Source organism: Saimiri boliviensis, chromosome 14 (genome assembly GCF_048565385.1).
Source record: "Saimiri boliviensis isolate mSaiBol1 chromosome 14, mSaiBol1.pri, whole genome shotgun sequence".
Lineage (NCBI taxonomy): Eukaryota > Metazoa > Chordata > Mammalia > Primates > Cebidae > Saimiri > Saimiri boliviensis.
Window position 1 is genome coordinate 18908163 of NC_133462.1, and position 18562 is coordinate 18926724.

Genomic DNA, 18562 nt, shown 5'->3' on the forward strand with positions numbered 1-18562 from the left:
ATATGAGTAAGGGAAATGCTCTTATGGCTTTAATTTACTAGTGATATTATTGATCACCTTTCCAGGAATGCACTGTCTATGAAGTTTTTGTCTTCTGTGCTCATATATTTTTTTGAGACAGGCTCTCACTCTGTTGTGCAGGCTGGAGCGCAGTGGCATGACCTTGGCTCACTGCAGCCTCTGCCTCCTGAGCTCAAGCAATCTTCCCACCTCAGTGTAACGAACCACTGCACCTGCTTAATTTTTTTGTTTATTTTTCTTGTAGAGACAAGGTCTTACCGTGTTGCCCAGGCTGGTCTAGAACTCCTGGGCTAAAGCGATCCTCCCATCTCGGCTTCCCAAACTGTTGGGATTACTGGTGTATTTCCATTTTTGGAGAATTAAGTTGTCTTTTTCTTATTGATTTATAGTAGAACTAAATTCTATGCATTATTCATTTTTCTGTGCTACATGTTTTAGTTGTTTTTTTCTCAGATTGTTCCCTGGCCTTTGACTTTGTGGTATTTTCTCCCACTCACGTGTTTTTAAGGTTAATGTCAAATTCATTCCCTTCAACCAGATCTGGTCAGGATGGTAGTGAGGAGGTCATGCTCTCCTTCACTGTGTTCTCTGTATCTTACAAGTTTTTAATGCTCCAAGTGTTTCTGTTGATATTCTTCCTTGACATTTTCCACAATGATAGAGAATTTTACAAGTCAACCCTGGTCAAGTTCTTTCACAGAGATTTTGATGGAAGAAAGGTATAAAAATGCAAGGGCTGAGGTCATATTACTGGTTTTGGAATGTTCTTTCTTTGTTCATAATTTTCTTTTATATTGTTGATGATTTTTGTCCAAGTTTCTTTAAAATAATTTTCTTTAAGTTTGGAAATAAAATCTTTATGGAATTCTGGTTGAAACTGACCTGATATAAATTAACCATTGATAAAAAAGTATGCATATATATTTTTTGTTTTGGTGCAATTATATATTACATTGGCTCATTTAAATCTTTCTTAAAAGAATTTTGTAACATTTTGTAGGACTTTTCTCGTATTCTTGGGAATCATGCTTCCCTCTCCCTTCCAATTATTTACATAGCAGTTGTAATCTTAACTCACTGCCCGCACCTCAGGTTCTCTTCCACTGTCTTATCACTTGCAATCTGGCTTCTGCCCCTCTAGTTGAGCTAAATCCAGGTGCCCTTCTTCATTTTCATATTCCTTAGATTATTAAGATGTATAAAAGAGTTCTTACCACTATCCATTTTCTCTTTTCAAAGCTCTGTTCTCTCCCTTTAATGGACTCTTTTCCCTGTTTTTCTGTTGTTTCCTCATTTGCCGTAAGATCTTTGTAATATTAATGCGGATCTCTGTCCAGTTCTGTCTCGTAGAACTTTCTTTCTTTCTTTCTTTGAGACGGAGTCTTACTCTGTCGCCCAGGCTGGAGTGCTGTGGCATGATCTCACCTCACTGCAACCTCTGCCTCCCAGTTCAAGCAATTCTCATGCCTCAGCCATCTGAGTTGCAGGGATTATAGGTGTAAGCCATCGTGCCCGGCTAATTTTTTTGTTTTCAGTAGAGACAGGGTTTCACCATGTTTGCCAGGCTGGCCTTGAACTCCTGGGCTCAAGTGATCCATCCACATCGGCCTCCGAAGTGCTGGTATTACAGGCAGATTCCCCATGCTCGGCCTCTAGTAGAACTTTCTGTGATGATGGAAATAATCTATATGTGTGCTTTCTAATCCAGTAGCCACATTTGGCTTAGAGTGCTTAAAAGTGTGGCTAGCGTGACTGAGGGACTAATTTTAAAATGTCATTTAAATTTGAATTGCCACATATACTTAGTGGCTATCATATTTGATAGCATAGCTCTATACCAGGCATCCCCGAACTACGGCCCATGGGCTGCATGCGGCCCCCTGAGGCCATTTATCTGGCCGCCCGCCACACTTCAGGAAGGGGCACCTCTTTCATTGGGGGTCAGTGAGAGGAGCACAGTATGTGGCGGCCCTCCAACAGTCTGAGGGACAGTGAACTGGCTCCCTGTGTAAAAAGGCTCCCTGTGCCTGCTCTATACAGTCTTTTAATCAAGGGGATCCAAACTGTAAGTCTATGTATAAAGATAGTGGTTGGAGCTCCAGGCACTTCAGAGTCCCCCATATTGGAAAATATCTGTGGTCTTCTCCCATCAGGCTTCTTTTATTAAGCACTAAGTTAGTTATTGTATAAATCTGCTATTTGCCTGGAGTAAAGACTTATTTTTGGTAAGGTGAATATAGTGGCTTCAGTTGATGTATATAAGAGATGAGATCCAGGCAAGTGGGTGAGGGAACAGAAGTAGTTGTATTTCTAGGGAAAGAAAGAATGAATGAATGAATGAATTAATCCTAACCAAGGATAGGCAAACAAATCCTCTCAGGCCTGGGTGTAGACGGGGCCCTGGTAAGAAAATCCAAGGCTGTGAATAGGACAGACTGATAGGGCTGAGGGCTTTCCTTGGGTGAAGGGTGTATTGGAAAGAAGAAAGATGCAGATGAATAATATTTTCTTTTCAATTTTGTTCTGACCTATACTGGAGACAGCTTTACTTTTCAACAGATGGGAAACTGTTATGGCAAATACTGTATCTATTTAACCCCTAATGCCAAAATATGTAGTTGTAAAATAACCCCTAACCCCATCTAAACATGAAAATGTCTCTGTCACTGAAATAGTCACTATGTTTCGGAATCCTGATTACAGCCTTGAAAATGGAGCTCATGTTCTCCAAGAATTATTCCTTAACTAAGCTCGTGAATTTTGATCTCTTTTTTTTTCCTGAAGTTTATACCTCCAATAATCGATCACATATTAGCTTGTCTTTCATTATGTGCCATAGGGAATAATCATAGGCACAGGCTTGAGCTCTCAGAATTTACAAAGGGTAGAAAGACCCTGTGTCAGGCTTCCCCTCAATCTGTTAGGTACTGGGGGCCTACTAGTAGGTTCATATATCTGAATATATTGGCTGATTATTGTGGTGTGAAAAGGACTTTCTCATTTTTTGAGATCACCTTCTAAAAAATAGTTTTCTTTCTGCCTTACCGCAACCAATATCCTCCCCTGAAAGCATCACATATCTTCTCAGTATCATCATTTTCCCTCAATGATGAGAAAAGCTGACCACAAGGTTTCTTTTAATCATTGGGGAAAATATATATATATAAGTCTGCCCTGGACCCTGATAGAAATCTTAGTTGTTAAATAGCATTAGTGGGAAAAGTTGTTATGAAATTAATCTGGCAGCAGTCATTCATTTAACAATGTGCTGACATTGTCCGAGGCATTGGATGCAACAGTAGAAGAAAAGAGAGTGAATGTCAGTGCCTGCTCTCATGGAGCTTTCAGTCTTATGAATTCCAGTGCAGGAGGGACTGGAGGCTTTAAAGACTAGAGGCAGGGAAACTGGCTGTGATCTAATCAGACATCTTCAATTCCTTACCTTGTTAGCATTTAGCTTTGCCTGCTTTTTCATGACCTGCGTTTTCCCAACTTCCACCTTCCCATCAGCAACACATACCCCTTCCCTTCTCAGCTCTCTTTATTCTTTGTGTTTCCATTCTCTTGTGTTCATATTGCATGGCCACATTTAGGAGATGTTAGAACCACGTACTTTCTACCCTCCTTCTCCCCAGTTAAATTCTTCCATTTCTATAACGTTTTCTTCCTCGTAGCAAAAGAACAAAGGAGACATTTGCTTTCTTGATGTTTTTCAGACTGGGAGTCTTGGTGTGAAATCAAGGAATTATCTCCAAAATGGTTCACTGAGGAAAATGAAATATCCCAGGAGGTGGTAATGGAAAGGCTAGCAAGTCATGGCCTTGACTGCTGCAGTTTCAGAGAAGCCTGGAAATACAAGGGTGAATTTGAGCTACATCAGGGAAATGAGGAGAAGCATTTCATGCAAGTGATAGCTGTTAAGGAAATCTCTACTGGGGAAAGAGACAATGAATATAGTAATTCTGGGAGAAACACACCCCTGAAATCAGGATTTTTAAGACAACAGAAAGTTCCTACCATACGGCAAGTACATAAATTTGATATTTATGATAAAATCTTCCCCCAAAATTCAGTCATAATTGAATATAAAAGCCTCTGTGCTGAGAGGGAATCTTTGATAGGTAATGAATGTGAAGAATTCGACCAGAGTACATACTTTAGTAAAGATATAGGAATTCCTCTTAGTGAGAAACCTTATGAAAGAAATGATTTTTCAAATCTCTTAAGTTTCCACTCTTTACTTACTCAACATCACACCACTCATTTTGGAAAGTTACCCCATGGATATGATGAATGTGGTGATGCCTTTAGCTGTTACTCGTTCTTCACTCAACCTCAGAGAATTCACAGTGGAGAGAAACCGTATGCATGCAATGACTGTGGAAAAGCATTTAGCCATGACTTCTTTCTCAGTGAACATCAAAGAACTCATATTGGGGAGAAACCTTATGAATGTAAGGAATGTAACAAAGCCTTCAGACAGAGTGCACACCTTGCTCAACATCAGAGGATCCACACTGGAGAGAAACCGTTTGCATGCAGTGAATGTGGGAAGGCCTTTAGCCGTTATGCCTTCCTCGTTGAACATCAGAGAATTCACACAGGTGAGAAACCATATGAATGTAAGGAATGCAACAAAGCCTTCCGACAGAGTGCACACCTTAACCAACATCAGAGGATTCACACCGGAGAGAAACCCTATGAATGTAATCAGTGTGGAAAAGCCTTCAGCAGACGCATAGCCCTTACTCTGCATCAAAGAATTCACACAGGAGAGAAACCTTTCAAATGCAGTGAATGTGGGAAGACCTTTGGCTATCGTTCACACCTTAATCAACATCAGAGAATTCACACCGGAGAAAAGCCCTATGAGTGCGTCAAATGTGGGAAGTTTTTCAGGACTGACTCACAACTGAATCGGCATCATAGAATTCATACTGGAGAGAGACCATTTGAATGCAGTAAATGTGGGAAAGCCTTCAGTGATGCTTTAGTTCTAATTCACCACAAGAGAAGTCATGCAGGAGAGAAGCCCTATGAATGTAACAAATGTGGGAAGGCCTTCAGTTGTGGCTCTTATCTTAATCACCATCAGAGAATTCATACCGGAGAGAAACCCTACGTATGTAATGAATGTGGGAAGGCTTTTCATCAGATCTTGTCCCTAAGGCTACACCAGAGAATTCATGCTGGAGAAAAACCTTATAAATGTAATGAATGTGGGAGTAATTTTAGCTGTGTCTCAGCCCTTAGACGACATCAGAGAATTCATAATAGAGAAGCACTCTGATTACAACAAGTATAGGAAAGAAAACACTGGGTTGCCGTCAGTCCTCATTGAATATTAGTGAGTTCTTTTTGGTTAGTAATTCTTTGAATGTAGTTCATATTTCAGTTTATCAGTATCCATTATTTGAAGTAGCTCATTAGTAGATGTCCGTTACTTTGTTGTTGTTGTTGTTGTTGTTTGTTTTTTGAGACAGAGTCTTGCTCTGTTGCCCAGGCTGGAGTGCGTGGTGCCATTTTGGCTCACTGCAGCCTGCACCTCCTGGGTTCAAGCAATCCTCCTGCCTCAGCCTCCTGAGTAGCTGGGATTACAGGTGCCCACCACCATACCTGGCTAATTTTTGTATTTTTAGTAGAGATGGAGTTTCACCACATTGGTTAGGCTGGTCTCAAACTCCTGACTTCAGGTGATCCACCTCCGCCTCCCAAAGTGTGGGATTACAGGCGTGATTGGTCACAGGCTGGCCAATTATATCCCGCAACCTAGTGATACGGGACTGGCAGATGGCTCTGTGTGGATCAGTGAAGTCCTTTGGGGGTATTGCTATGGGTAGTAAGAGAGATTTTTTTCTGGAATTGCAAGTTTCAAGGATTTAATAAGATTTAAAACTCAACCGTAGCCTTTTTGCCACTCATGAGGAAAACTTTCCCAAAGAGAAATCTAACAGGAAAATGGAGATGAGAGGCGGAAATCTGATGATACTGTTTGATCTCCTGGATCCAGCCATTCTTGACAGCTACACCATCCTTTTTCTTTTTTTGTGATCCAATAAATTTCTTTTTCTTTTTTTTTTTTTTTTTGCTTAATTTGGATTAGATTTTTGCCTCATGAAATTAGAGTACTGATTCACACATTCTGTGTTTGCTATACATATGAGAAAGCCTTAATTTTTTACATGGCATAGTTGTTTATTCTGAAGAGAAAACCTATGATATAACAAGTTTATGAAAGTTGAATATACAGCCTCCACAAAGCCGAGATAATTGTTAGATTTTACTTGTCAATAAATTATCTTAGTGTTTCTTAGTTTTTTTTTCACAATATGGATGAATATTATAAAATTCACCAAGTAAAATTCTCTAACAGGCTCTCCCTTAAGGAGTTAAAATCATTTGTCACAGTGAGTCACCATATGCCTGTAAAGAGAGAATGGATGGCTAAGAGAATAATGCTTTCATTTGTTTAATATAGTTCTTCATTTTCAAGGAAGACCTTAATTTTCTTCTTTCAGTATGGGTCTAAACATATTCTGTGGCAAAATATAATAAAATTGTAAATGAGATCTTTTGTGGGTGGGCTCTAAATTTGGTTTAATAACTTTATGGATAACTTCTTTGCAGCTGGAGATATCAGACATAGATACTGCTGGCAGATAGAGTGAGTTGTTTTTAACAAATGGTAAAAGTAAAGCAGTTAATGCCTAAAATTGTTAGAGACTAAATAATTTCCATTATTGGGAGTAATGAGGAAGATGAAGTTGTGAGGCAATGCATTTCTTTTTTATCTGAATGGACGTAGGGAAATAAACTGGTGATATGGCAGCTGGGCCATCTTGAACAGTCAGAACCAGTAAGAATGTTGGGCATTGCCTGAAGAACTTCTATAAAAACATATCAGAACAAGTGAATGAGGAAGGAATCAAGGATTTATATGTATGTATAATTAGTTTAATATTAAATTTATACTTTAATAAAAATCTGAAATTTATTTTTCATAAATATTCAAATTCCCTTTAAACAGCTGAAAATACAGATTTAGTGACTCAATACTTCAAACCTTGAACAGAATATGATTATAAAATATTTCCAAACTTATGTTACATCTAATCTAAAACATTAATATCATAAGCTTAATTTATGTCATCATTTCTTTATTTTTAAATTGTATTTCCTGGAGGTACGGGGGATATTTATTTTTGTAATTTCTAAGCACTAAATAATAATTTATTTCAGAAAGTTTCACAAGGTTACAGTAAACTTACCAAACTTGAAGAATGACTCAGACCAGTAAAGAGTCTGAGTTACTCACTAATTGATTTTTTTTTTTTTTTTTTTTTTTTGAGACAGTCTCACTCTGTTACCCAGGCTGAATGCGGTGACACAATCATGGCTCACTGCAGCCTCAACTTCCCAGGCTCAAGTGACCCTCCCACCTCAGCCTCCTGAGTAGCTGGGACTACAGGTATGCTCCACTATACCTGGCTAGGTTTTGTGTTTTTTTTGTAGAGTCGGAGTTTCGCCATGTTGCCCAGGCTGGTCTTGAACTCCTGGCCTGAAGTGATTTGTCCACCTCGGCCTCATGGAATTAGAGGCCTCCCAAAGTGCTGAGATTACAGGGGTGAGCCACTGTGCCCAGTTACTAATTGATTTTTGATCTAAGTATGGCACCTGATTCATCCTCTAGAGTGACAACCTAAGCCACTGGTTCATTCTGTTTATGCAGTTAAACTTCGCTTACAGTGTTGATAAAATCTTTTATACCCATGTCTTTAGCATAAGTTTTTGTATTTTGCAATGTTTCTTCTTACAGTGAGGTGCCAAATATTGTCTTCCACTCTACAACCCATTGTCTTGTGATCTATTGACCTGATCTCTTAGCATTAGTGAAAATTTATGCTTTATTAATATTTGATTTTTATTAGTACCATCTGGAGGTTTCTGTTTATGTGTGTGTATATGTTATCTGAAGATGTATATTTCATTTAAATTTTTTGTATTAAGTGCCTAATGTGTGCCAGACTTTGTTCTAGTCTAAGCAATGGAGATACAGCAGTGAACCAAACAGACAAAAAATTTCTGCCTTCAGAGAGCTAATTTCTAATGAGGAAGACAATGAAAAAGATGTATAGGTAAAAGATATAAGTGAGTAAATTCTAAGGAGAAAAAGATGAAGGAAGGGGTGGGGAGCCAGGGAAGGCCCCTTCTGAAGTTAACTTTTGAGTGAAGACCTGAGAGAGAGATCTCTGTCTGTCGGTCTGTCTACCTACCTGCCTATCCATCCATCTATCCAAACTACATATACACACCTATAGACATATTTATATGCCTTTATAACTAATGGGAATATATATAACTTTACATTGGTATACATAAATTTACACTTTATTTATTTTCCTGTATCATGTCTACATATTTGTGTGTTACATTTTTTTTTTTTTTTTTTTTTTGAGATGGAGTTTCGCTCTTGTTACCCAGGCTGGAGTGCAATGGCGCGATCTCGGCTCACCGCAACCTCCGCCTCCTGGGTTCAGGCAATTCTCCTGCCTCAGCCTCCTGAGTAGCTGGGATTACAGGCACGCACCACCATGCCCAGCTAATTTTTTTGTATTTTTAGTAGAGATGGGGTTTCACCGTGTTGACCAGGATAGTCTCGATCTCCTGACCTCGTGATCCACCCGCCTCAGCCTACCAAAGTGCTGGGATTACAGGCTTGAGCCACCGCGCCCGGCTTGTGTGTTACATTTTAACACATTTGACTCAGATGAATTTATGGCCTTTTACAGTCTAGGCAAATTTCACTTAATTATAATGTATTTAATATTGATGCTTAATTGACACAATTTAGCCACTGGGGATTACTTTAAGCAAACTCTGCTCCCTCCAGCACGTGTATTTTGGACAAAATTGCTGCCATTATGATTGAGTCCCTTTTAGAGGTCGCTGGGGGAAAAATGTTTCCTTTATAGAACATGGTTTCATGCTGATTTCTAGTTCTTTCTCAATATATTTTGTTACACCCTACTAAGATTTTCAACTTTGTTCACAAAACTCAAGACAGGGAGGTAATGAATTGGACGGTGGAGAAAAGTGGATTCCTGGAAGCCGTGAGGTGGCGATACTTCACTAATGGGAATAAGCCACCTTCCTGGATAGCTTTCTCAGACAGGCATTTACACAGTAATTCCTCACATCTTCTTCCAGAAAAAGTAGTGAAAGGATCTGCTCTTTTCACATTGGGACAGTTAGGGGACTTTGGAGTTACATCTACATATAGATACCAACTCTTTGTCAGGAGACTTGAAGAAGTGATTCAGGCTCAGTTTAGTTATCTGTAAAACAAATCGTAATTCTAGCCTTTTGAATTTTTGTGAGGATTAATTGAAAGCATGTAATATTTGTAAATAGTTAACAATGCGGTTATTATTAGTGATAAAATCAATCACAAGGAGTTGGATTGTGTCCCTGAAAGCCAGCTACTCATGGGGGACAGAACTGTGAATTCAGCCCACGTCCTGCCTCTCCATACATGTGTTGAGTCACAAATGGCAGTGGCCGCAGCCCATCTTTCTGATCCCGGAGTGGTAACTGCAGCTCTAGAGTCTCTCAGCACTCTCTCTGTTTGGATTTTTTTTTTTTTTTTTAAGATGGAGTTGTGCTCTTGTTGCTCAGGCTGGAGTGCAATGGTGCAGTCTCAGCTCACTGCAACCTCTGCCTCTCGGATTCAAGTGATCCTCCTGCCTCAGCCTCCTGTGTAGCTGGGATTATAGGTGCCTGCTACCATGCCCAGCTAACAGCTAATTTTTATATTTTTAGCAGAGATGAGGTTTCACCATGTTGGCCAAGGTGGTCTTGAACTCCTGACCTCAGGTGATCCACCCACCTCAGCCTCCCAAAGTGCTGGGATTATAGGTGTCCAGCCAGGAGGCTGACTTTTATTAACAGAGGCCAGGGAAAGAAAAAGACAAGCATGACTCTTGTTTCTTTTTGTTGTTGTTGTTGTTGTTGTTTTTCATTTTTCATTGATTTTTTTCATACTTCAATTTGTAGTATGTTATCAAAGTAATTTACTGTGACACTAATTTCTTGGTTTGTTTCCCCCTCCATAAGTCCCAGTCCTATTCTTCTTCATAGGCGTATACAGGTATGTTTGATATGCATTCTTTTTTTTTTTTTTTTTTGAGACGGCGTTTCGCTCTTGTTACCCAGGCTGGAGTGCAATGGCGCGATCTCGGCTCACCGCAACCTCCGCCTCCTGGGTTCAGGCAATTCTCCTGCCTCAGCCTCCTGAGTAGCTGGGATTATAGGCACGCACCACCATGCCCAGCTAATTTTTTATATTTTTAGTAGAGACGGGGTTTCACCATGTTGACCATGGTTGGTCTCGATCTCTCGACCTCGTGATCCACCCGCCTCGGCCTCCCAAAGTGCTGGGATTACAGGCTTGAGCCACCGCGCCCGGCCTTGATATGCATTCTTAAATGAATATGTGTTTCCTACCAGATAGGTCATATGTTATGTGTTTAAAATTTACACTAATGGTACTATGCTACAGATTCATTTTTTTTCTAGTGAGAATTGATTTTTAGATTTTTCACATTTCTCTGTGCACAGTGCTCTCATGCTGTTTATCACTTCTAACGTTTGTGTAGTAATTCATCCTGTATATTTACTACATTCTACTTACCTATTCCTGTAGTGATGGGTATAACTCCTGGCTGCCACAAAGAATATTCTGGGATGTATTCTCCTTGTGGACCTGAACTAGATTAGACTATTTGCCCAGCACTTGGCTAGTGGGATAAAGAGTTTTTGTACAGTTAATTTTACCAGGAAAACTAGATTGCTTTCTAGAATGGCTCCAACTGTTTACATCCTCTCCAGCAGCACCTCTTCTACATCCTTGCAAATGCTTGTTCTTGAAATGTGTTAGTTTGCATTGTTAAGAATTAGAGCACATCTCTGTATACTTGTCACTCATCTGGACACTTTCAATGAAGTGTTTTTTTCTTCTTCTTTTTTTTTTTGAGATGGAGTTTCACTCTTGTTGCCCAGGCTGGAATGCAGTGGTGTGATCTCATCATGACCTCGGCTTGCTGCAACCTCTCCCTCCCAGGTTCAAGTGATTCTCCTGCCTCAGGCTCCCGAGTAGTTGGGATTACAGGCATGTGCCACCATGACTGGCAAATTTTGTATTTTTAGTAGACATGGAGTTTCTCCATGTTGATCACGCTGGTCTTGAACTCCCATCCTCAGGTGATCCATCCACCTTGGCCTCCCAAAGTGATGGGATTATAGGCCTGAGCCACCTCGCATGGCCTGAACTGTTTATTCTTTTTTTTTTTTTTTTTTTTTTTTTTTGAGACGGAGTTTTGCTCTTGTTACCCAGGCTGGAGTGCAATGGCGTGATCTCAGCTCACCGCAACCTCTGCCTCCTGGGTTCCGGCAATTCTCCTGCCTTAGCCTCCTGAGCAGCTGGGATTACAGGCATGCGCCACCATGCCCAGCTAATTTTTTGTATTTTTAGAAGAGACAGGGTTTCACCATGTTGACCAGGATGGCCTCGATCTCTTGACCTCGTGATCCACCCGCCTTGGCCTCCCAAAGTGCTGGGATTACAGGTGTGAGCCACTGCGCCCGGCCTGAACTGTTTATTCTTACCCTGTTTATCACTTATCAAATCCATTCATAAATGTTAAGACTTAGTTATAAATCCATCTGGCCTTGATACTTTTTTTCCCAGAAGGAGTTTCTCTATATATGACTTCAGTTTATTAGGTTTATTCAAATGTTGATTTGAATTTAAGTTATCAATTTTTCCTACAAATAGTCCTTTATAACATTTTTCAGTATTTTAACTTCATGTTTCTTATTTCATCTTTTTCATTTTCTTATTTGAGTGTTTGCTCATTTTTTGAAGATCAGCCTTAACAGAGGTTGATGCAGCTTATTGATCATTGGTCTTTTCAAAGCCCTATCACAGTTTTGTTAACCTTTTCACCTCTTTCTAATTCTCTATTTTATTGATTTATCTTTATAATTTCTTTTTCCTTTCTTTCAGTGTGCTGTGTCTTCCTACTCCACACTTTTAAATTGAGAATTTGATTTTTATTTTTCTTGACAAATGTTATTTAAAGCTAAAATTTCCTCTAAATACTATATAAGCTATGTCTCACAATTTTGGCATTTATTGTTTTCATTGCTATTCATTTTCATGTTTTGTAATTTTTTTTTTTTTTTTTTTTTAGACAGAGTTTTGCTCTTGTTACCCAGGCTGGAGTGCAATGGCGCGATCTTGGCTCACCGCAACCTCCGCCTCCTGGGTTCAGGCAATTCTCCTGCCTCAGCCTCCTGAGTAGCTGGGATTACAGGCATGTGCCACCATGCCCAGCTAATTTTTTTATATTTTTAGTAGAGACGGGGTTTCACTATGTTGACCAGGATGGTCTCGGTCTCTTGACCTCATGATCCACCCGCCTCAGCCTCCCAAAGTGCTGGGATTACAGGCTTGAGCCACCGCGCCCGGCCCCTCATGTTTTGTAATTTTTGTATTCTTTTTTAATTCAAAAGGCTTGGCTTTTTGTTATCTTTTTCTAATGCTATTGCTGGATAGTCAGATGTTTGCATTTATTCTCTGGAATTGAATGAAGCTTCCTTTACTGCCTCATATGTGATCAATTTTCATAACTGTCATGTTTATTTCTAAGGTATATGAGTTCTAATCCCATCCATGAGGACTTTGCTCTCATGACTTAATTACCTCTTAAAGGCCCCACCTCTTAATACTGTAACGTTGGAGATAAGACTTTAACCTATGAATTTTGGAGGGGACACACCATTCAAACCGTAGCAGTCCAGCTGTAGCCTCCTCCCCAAATTCTTGTTTTTCTCACATCAAAAATGCATTGATTCCATCTTAATAGCCCCCAAATCTTAACTCATTCCATGATCATCTCAAAAGTCTAAAGTCCAGAGTCTCATCCAAATCAGATTTAGGTAAGATGCAAGGCACAATTCATTCTGAGGCAAATCTACCTCCAGCTGTAAGCCTATGAAATCAAACAAGTAATGTGCTTTCAAAATACAATGACACAAGGTAGACATTTTGATTCCAAAGGAGAAATAGGAAAGAAGAGAAATGTAATAGGTCTCAACAAAATCCAAAACACAAAAGGGCCAACGGTATTCAATCTTTATGCTTGAGAATAATCCTTGACTTCATGTCCTACCTTCACACGCTAGGGAAGGAGCTAGGCCCCCAAATCCCGGAGCAGCCCCGCCTCCATGGCTTTGCTGGGTGCAGCCCGGTCTTCAGCTCTCACAGGTTAAAGTTGGATGCCTGCAGCTTTTCCAGGCTGGTGATGCACACGGGTGGCTCTACCGTCTGGGGTCTGTGGAGACTCTCTGTAGTGGCCCTGAGGCTGTCCAAGACATTCCTTTTTTAAAAATTATTTTTGGAGACGGAGTCTCACTGTTTCCGAGGCTGGAGTGCAGTGGCAGGATCTCGGCTCACTGCAACCTTTGCCTCCCGGTTTCGAGCAATTCTCCTGCCTCACCCTCCTGAGTAGCTGGGATTACAGGTGTGTGCCACCAGGCCTGGCTAATTTTTCTATTTTTAGTGGAAACAGGGTTTCACCATGTTGTTCAGGTTGGTCTTGAACTCCTGACCTTGCGATCCACCCTCCTTGGCCTCCCAAAGTGCTGGGATTACAGGCGTGAGCCACTGAGCCTGGCCAAGACATACTTTAAAATCTAAGTGGAGGAAGCCATGCCTCCATGGCTCTTGCACTGCACACCTGCAGAAATAGCACCATGTGGCCATTACCAAAGCTCACCACTGTGCCCTCTGGAGCAGCAACCAAAGTCACATCCTGGGTCAGTCAGCTTGAGCCACAACAGAGGCAGCTGAGGAGTGCTCTGCTGGAATGCAGGGAGCAGAGACCTGAGGCAGCCCTAGGCAGTGAGCATCAAGGTCCCATGGGCACCCTGGGCTTCTCTCTCAAAACCTTTCTGCCCTCAAAGCTTCTGGGCCTTTGGTGGGCATGGCAACCTCAAAGATCTCTAAAATGTCTCTAGGGTCATTCTCCCACTATTTTGATGAAGAGCACCTGGCTGCCTTCTAGCCATACTAATCTTACCAAAATGCCAGTTAGCCACACCCTTGGGTTTTCTCATTGAAATACCCTTTTTTATTCTTTCCATGGCCAAGCTGAAAAATTTTCAAATCTTTATATTCTGCGTCACTTTTAACTATAAATTATGTCTTTGCTTTTTTCCTCCTTTCTCACATTTTACTAAAAGCAATTAAGAGAAGCCATGCAGCTCCTTCAATAGTTTTCTTTTTTTTTTTCCTTTTCTTTCTTCTTCTTCTTTTTTTTTTTTTCGAGACAGAGTCTTCCTCTGTCACCCAGGCTACAGTGCAGTGGCACGATCTTGGCTCACTGCAACCTTGGCCTCCTGGGTTCAAGTGATTCTCCTGTCTCAGCCTCCTGAGTAGCTGAGATTAAAGGTGCACACCCGCACACCTGGCTAATTTTTGTATTTTTAGGAGAGACAGGGTTTCACTATGTTGGCCAGGCTAGTCTCGAACTCCTGACCTCAGCTGATCCACCCACCTTGGCCTCCCAAAGTGCTGGGATTACAGGTGTGAGCCACCATGCCCGACCATCTTCTCTCTATTTAAAATGGGCTTCTCATAGGCATTATACAGTTGGGTGCTTTTTAACAATTTAGCCTGAAAATCTGTTTATTGGGATGTTTAGACCATTTACACTTTTAAAATAAATTTATTGAGTAAAAATCACATAATATGAAAGTAATCATTTTAAAGTGAACAATTCAGTGGCATTTAGAACATTCCCAGTGTTGTGCAACAGCCACCTCTAATTCCAAAACGTTTGCATCACTCCAAAGGAAAACTGCTTTTTAATTAAGCAGTTTCTCCCCCATTCTTCCCTTCCTCTGTTCCCTAGTAACTGCTAATCTGTGTTCTATCTCTATGGCTTTTAAAAAATTTTTAGATATTTCGTTTAAATTGTATCATGCCATATGAAACTTTTTGTATCTACCTTCTTTAGTGTAATATTTTGCAGCTTCATCCATGTTGTGGCATTATCCATACTTTGTTCTTTAAAAGAAAAAAAAAGACGGAGTCTGCTCTGTAGCCCAGGCCCAGTCTCAGCTCACTGCAACCTCAGGCTCCCAGATTCAAGCGAACTCTCTTGTCTCAATCTCCTGAGTAGCTGGGATTACAGGCACACGCCACCACACGCAGCTAATTTTTGTGTTTAGAGACGGGGTTTCACCATGTTGGTCAGGCTGGTCTCAAACTCCTGACCTTGTGATCACCTTGGCCTCCCAAAATGTTGGAATTACAGGCATGAGCCATTGCACCTGGCCACTTTTTTTTTTTTTTTAATGGCTGAGTAATATTCCATTGTATGAATTACCACAACTGGTAATTTTGTCTTTATTTGGTGACCTGGTAACTTTATTCATCTGTTGAACGGCATCTGGGTTATTTCCACCTTTTGGCTATTGTAAATAGTGCAGCCATGAACATGTGTGTGCATGTTCTTGTTTTCAGTTCTTTTGGGTATATACTTAGGGTTAGAATCATTACGTCATATGGTAATTCACTGTTTAATTTCCTGAGGAACTGCCAAGTCATTTTCTACAGTGGCTGAACTATTTTACATTCCCACCAACAATGTACCAGTTTTCCAGTATCTTCGCATCCTCACTAACACTGTTCCTTCTTTGATTATTGCCATTCTAGTGGATGTGAAGTGGTACCTTACTGTGGTTTTCATTTACATTTCACTAATGACTAGTGATGTCAAACATCTTTTCATATGCTTATCGGTCATTTGCATGTCTTCTTTGGCTAGATGTCTACTCATGTCTTTTACCCAAAGTTTAATTTTTTTTGTCTTTTCACTGTTGAGTCACAAAGAAATCTTAATATGTGTTAGATTAATAGACGCTTATCCTATATCTGATTTGCAAATATTTTACTTTATTCTTTGTTTTTTTTTTTTGAGATGAAGTCTCGCTCTGTTGCCAGGCTGGAGTGCAATGGCGCGACCTTGGCTCACTGCAACCTCTGCCTTCCGGTCTCAAGCGATTTCCTGCCTCAGCCTTCTGAGTAGCTGGGACTACAGGTTCGTGCCACCACACCCAGCTAATTTTCATATTTTTAATAGAGATGGGGTTTCACCCTGTTGGCCAGGATGGTCTTGATCTCTTGACCTCGTGATCTGCCCGCCTCGGCCTCCCAAAGTGCTGGGATTACAGGTATGAGCCACCACACCCAGCCCTCCTTCATTCTTTTTTTTTTTTTTTTTTTTTTTTTTTTTTTTTGAGACGGAGTTTCGCTCTTGTTACCCAGGCTGGAGTGCAATGGCGCGATCTCGGCTCACCACAACCTCCGCCTCCTGGGCTCAGGCAATTCTCCTGCCTCAGCCTCCTAAGTAGCTGGGATTACAGGCACGCACCACCATGCCCAGCTAACTTTTTGTATTTTTAGTAGAGACGGGGTTTCACCTTGTTGACCAGGATGGTCTCGATCTCTCGACCTCGTGATCCACCCGCCTCGGCCTCCCAAAGTGCTGGGATCTCCTTCATTCTTATAGGCTATCTTTTGACTGTCTTCATAATATCCTGTGATGCACAACAGTTTCTAATTTTTATGCAGTGCAGTTTAACAAATGTGAGCAAAAGGGATGAGCATAATTTCTAGACTGCAACCCTAGAAAGCACTGTGCCTGCTTCCTCTAACCTCTCCTTCCCTACTGGCTGGGAATTACTGAGAATTTTAACATCCCCCTTTGCCCCAAAGACGGATAGTACTCATGCTGGAAGGCAGAGCTTATCCCACCAGCCCTGGACTGCTCAGCTTGAGACTCTTACACGAGGCAGAAATAAACATGGTATTCGGGTCACTTAATATGTATTTTAGGATCTTTGCTATATCAGCTTAACCTATACTCTAATTTTACAACTACAGTGTGGCGTACAAATATTACCATTTTCTGGTTGTGCCATGGTGAAGGCTGGGAAGGACTATGTCCTGGACCATTTGTTCTTGGTCCCTTTTGCTGACCCTTCCTTCTCACTGCCATCAAGCGGAGAATCCTTTCCTCCATACCACCCAGGTAGTTGGCTTGTTCTGGTACCAAAGATAAAGGTCAAATACCCCAACTCTTGCAGAAAATTTGAGCATATATTGGCCGTAGGAAGCCATTGCCTTGCCTTGGGTAGCACACGCGATAAAGGTCGGTGAGCCCTGGTGCTGGAAATCACCAAATATGCCCTCTTCACTAAATCCCCAGGGGCCTGACACCCATGAAAGACTACTTGCATCATGGGTTGTCCTGACATAGAGTTCCCTGAAGGCTTCCCTTGCTAGCTGGGAATCAGGAGTTTCACCTCCTCTAAAGAGAGACATTTTCATCTTTGTTCCCTCACTCCTCACGGTCGCTTTCTCCTGTTCTGGATGGCTTGGGACACCAGGAAAACAGTCTCCCCAGTTTATCCTGCAGCCTCTGAGCCCCGTTATGATGCAGTGAGCTGCCCAAATTAAGGTGAATTGCAGGTCTGACTTCTTGGCTTGTTGGTTTCCTTGGACGTGCATCCTCAGAGCGTTGGTTTCCTTGGACGTGCATCCTCAGAGCGCTCCTCTCCCAGGTGTAGCCTCCACTACTCGGTCTTCCTGACAGCAGCACCTTCAGCTGAGCTGGTGGGCAGGAGCTCCTTAGAACACTCCCTTCCTCCCTCCGCTCGGCTCCTCCTCTCCCCACATCGCTCTTTCCCGGCGCAGGGGCAGCGGTTGGGGCCTCAGCCTTAGTTCTTCCAGCTGAACCCTGGGATGGCGCGGGGCTGTGGCTCTAGGAAGTATCTGGGCCTGCACGCGGTTTGCATCATTGGGAGCACAGGCCTCGCCCTCTGAACTACGAGCCCCATAACCCTTCGCGACGAGCGTTTCCCGCCTTGCCCCTGTTTAATTTCCCAGAGGCCATTGCAGGCCAGTCCTGCTCCTGGAGCTGCGGTTCCCGTGTTCCCAGGGTGAATGAAGGCGTGCGAGGCGGTGCTGCTTGTACCCGGGAGAACCAGGTAGGGCGGTTGCATGTTGCATAGAGGCCAGCCTGTGCCGGCCGGGAGCTGTAGGACGGTCTTTGGGGTTGCCTGTGGGTGTTCGCGGGTGTCTGCCTCGGCGGGTCTGCGCTTGCGTGTTCCGAGCCGGAGCGTGTTCCGAGCCTGCTCACGAGAGCGTGTGCGTCTTTTGTCTTGTGTTGCTATGAGGTTTGCATCAGTGCATCTGGAATAGCTTGTTTGTAGGGGCACTGTGCGTGCGTTACCGTGTGTGTCTCAGGCAGGATTGTGACGGGCCATGTGCCTGTGATGCCATCACCAGGTTGGTGAGATGGCGTGACCGCGTGCTGCATATCCGTCTCCAGTAGGTTCCTCCACCGTCTTGGTAATGATGGTAATAGCTAACACCGCAGGGGCCAAGGATGAGATCTTGGCATTCAGCCTG

The 18562-nt window shown here is 42.0% G+C and overlaps 1 protein-coding gene across 3 annotated transcripts in view; it reads left to right on the plus strand.

The window, feature by feature from the left end:
• Positions 1 to 16358, plus strand: part of ZNF527 (zinc finger protein 527) — a 33926-nt gene extending 17568 nt beyond the window's left edge. For 2 of the 3 annotated variants that reach the window (XM_010347999.2, XM_074386426.1), the window contains one exon: positions 3738 to 7362. In XM_010347999.2, coding sequence (XP_010346301.2) covers positions 3738 to 5311 — 1574 coding nt within the window. In that variant the 3' untranslated portion in view covers positions 5312 to 7362. The other variant, XR_012513848.1, reaches the window with a different exon arrangement.
• The last annotated feature ends 2204 nt before the right edge of the window (positions 16359 to 18562 follow it).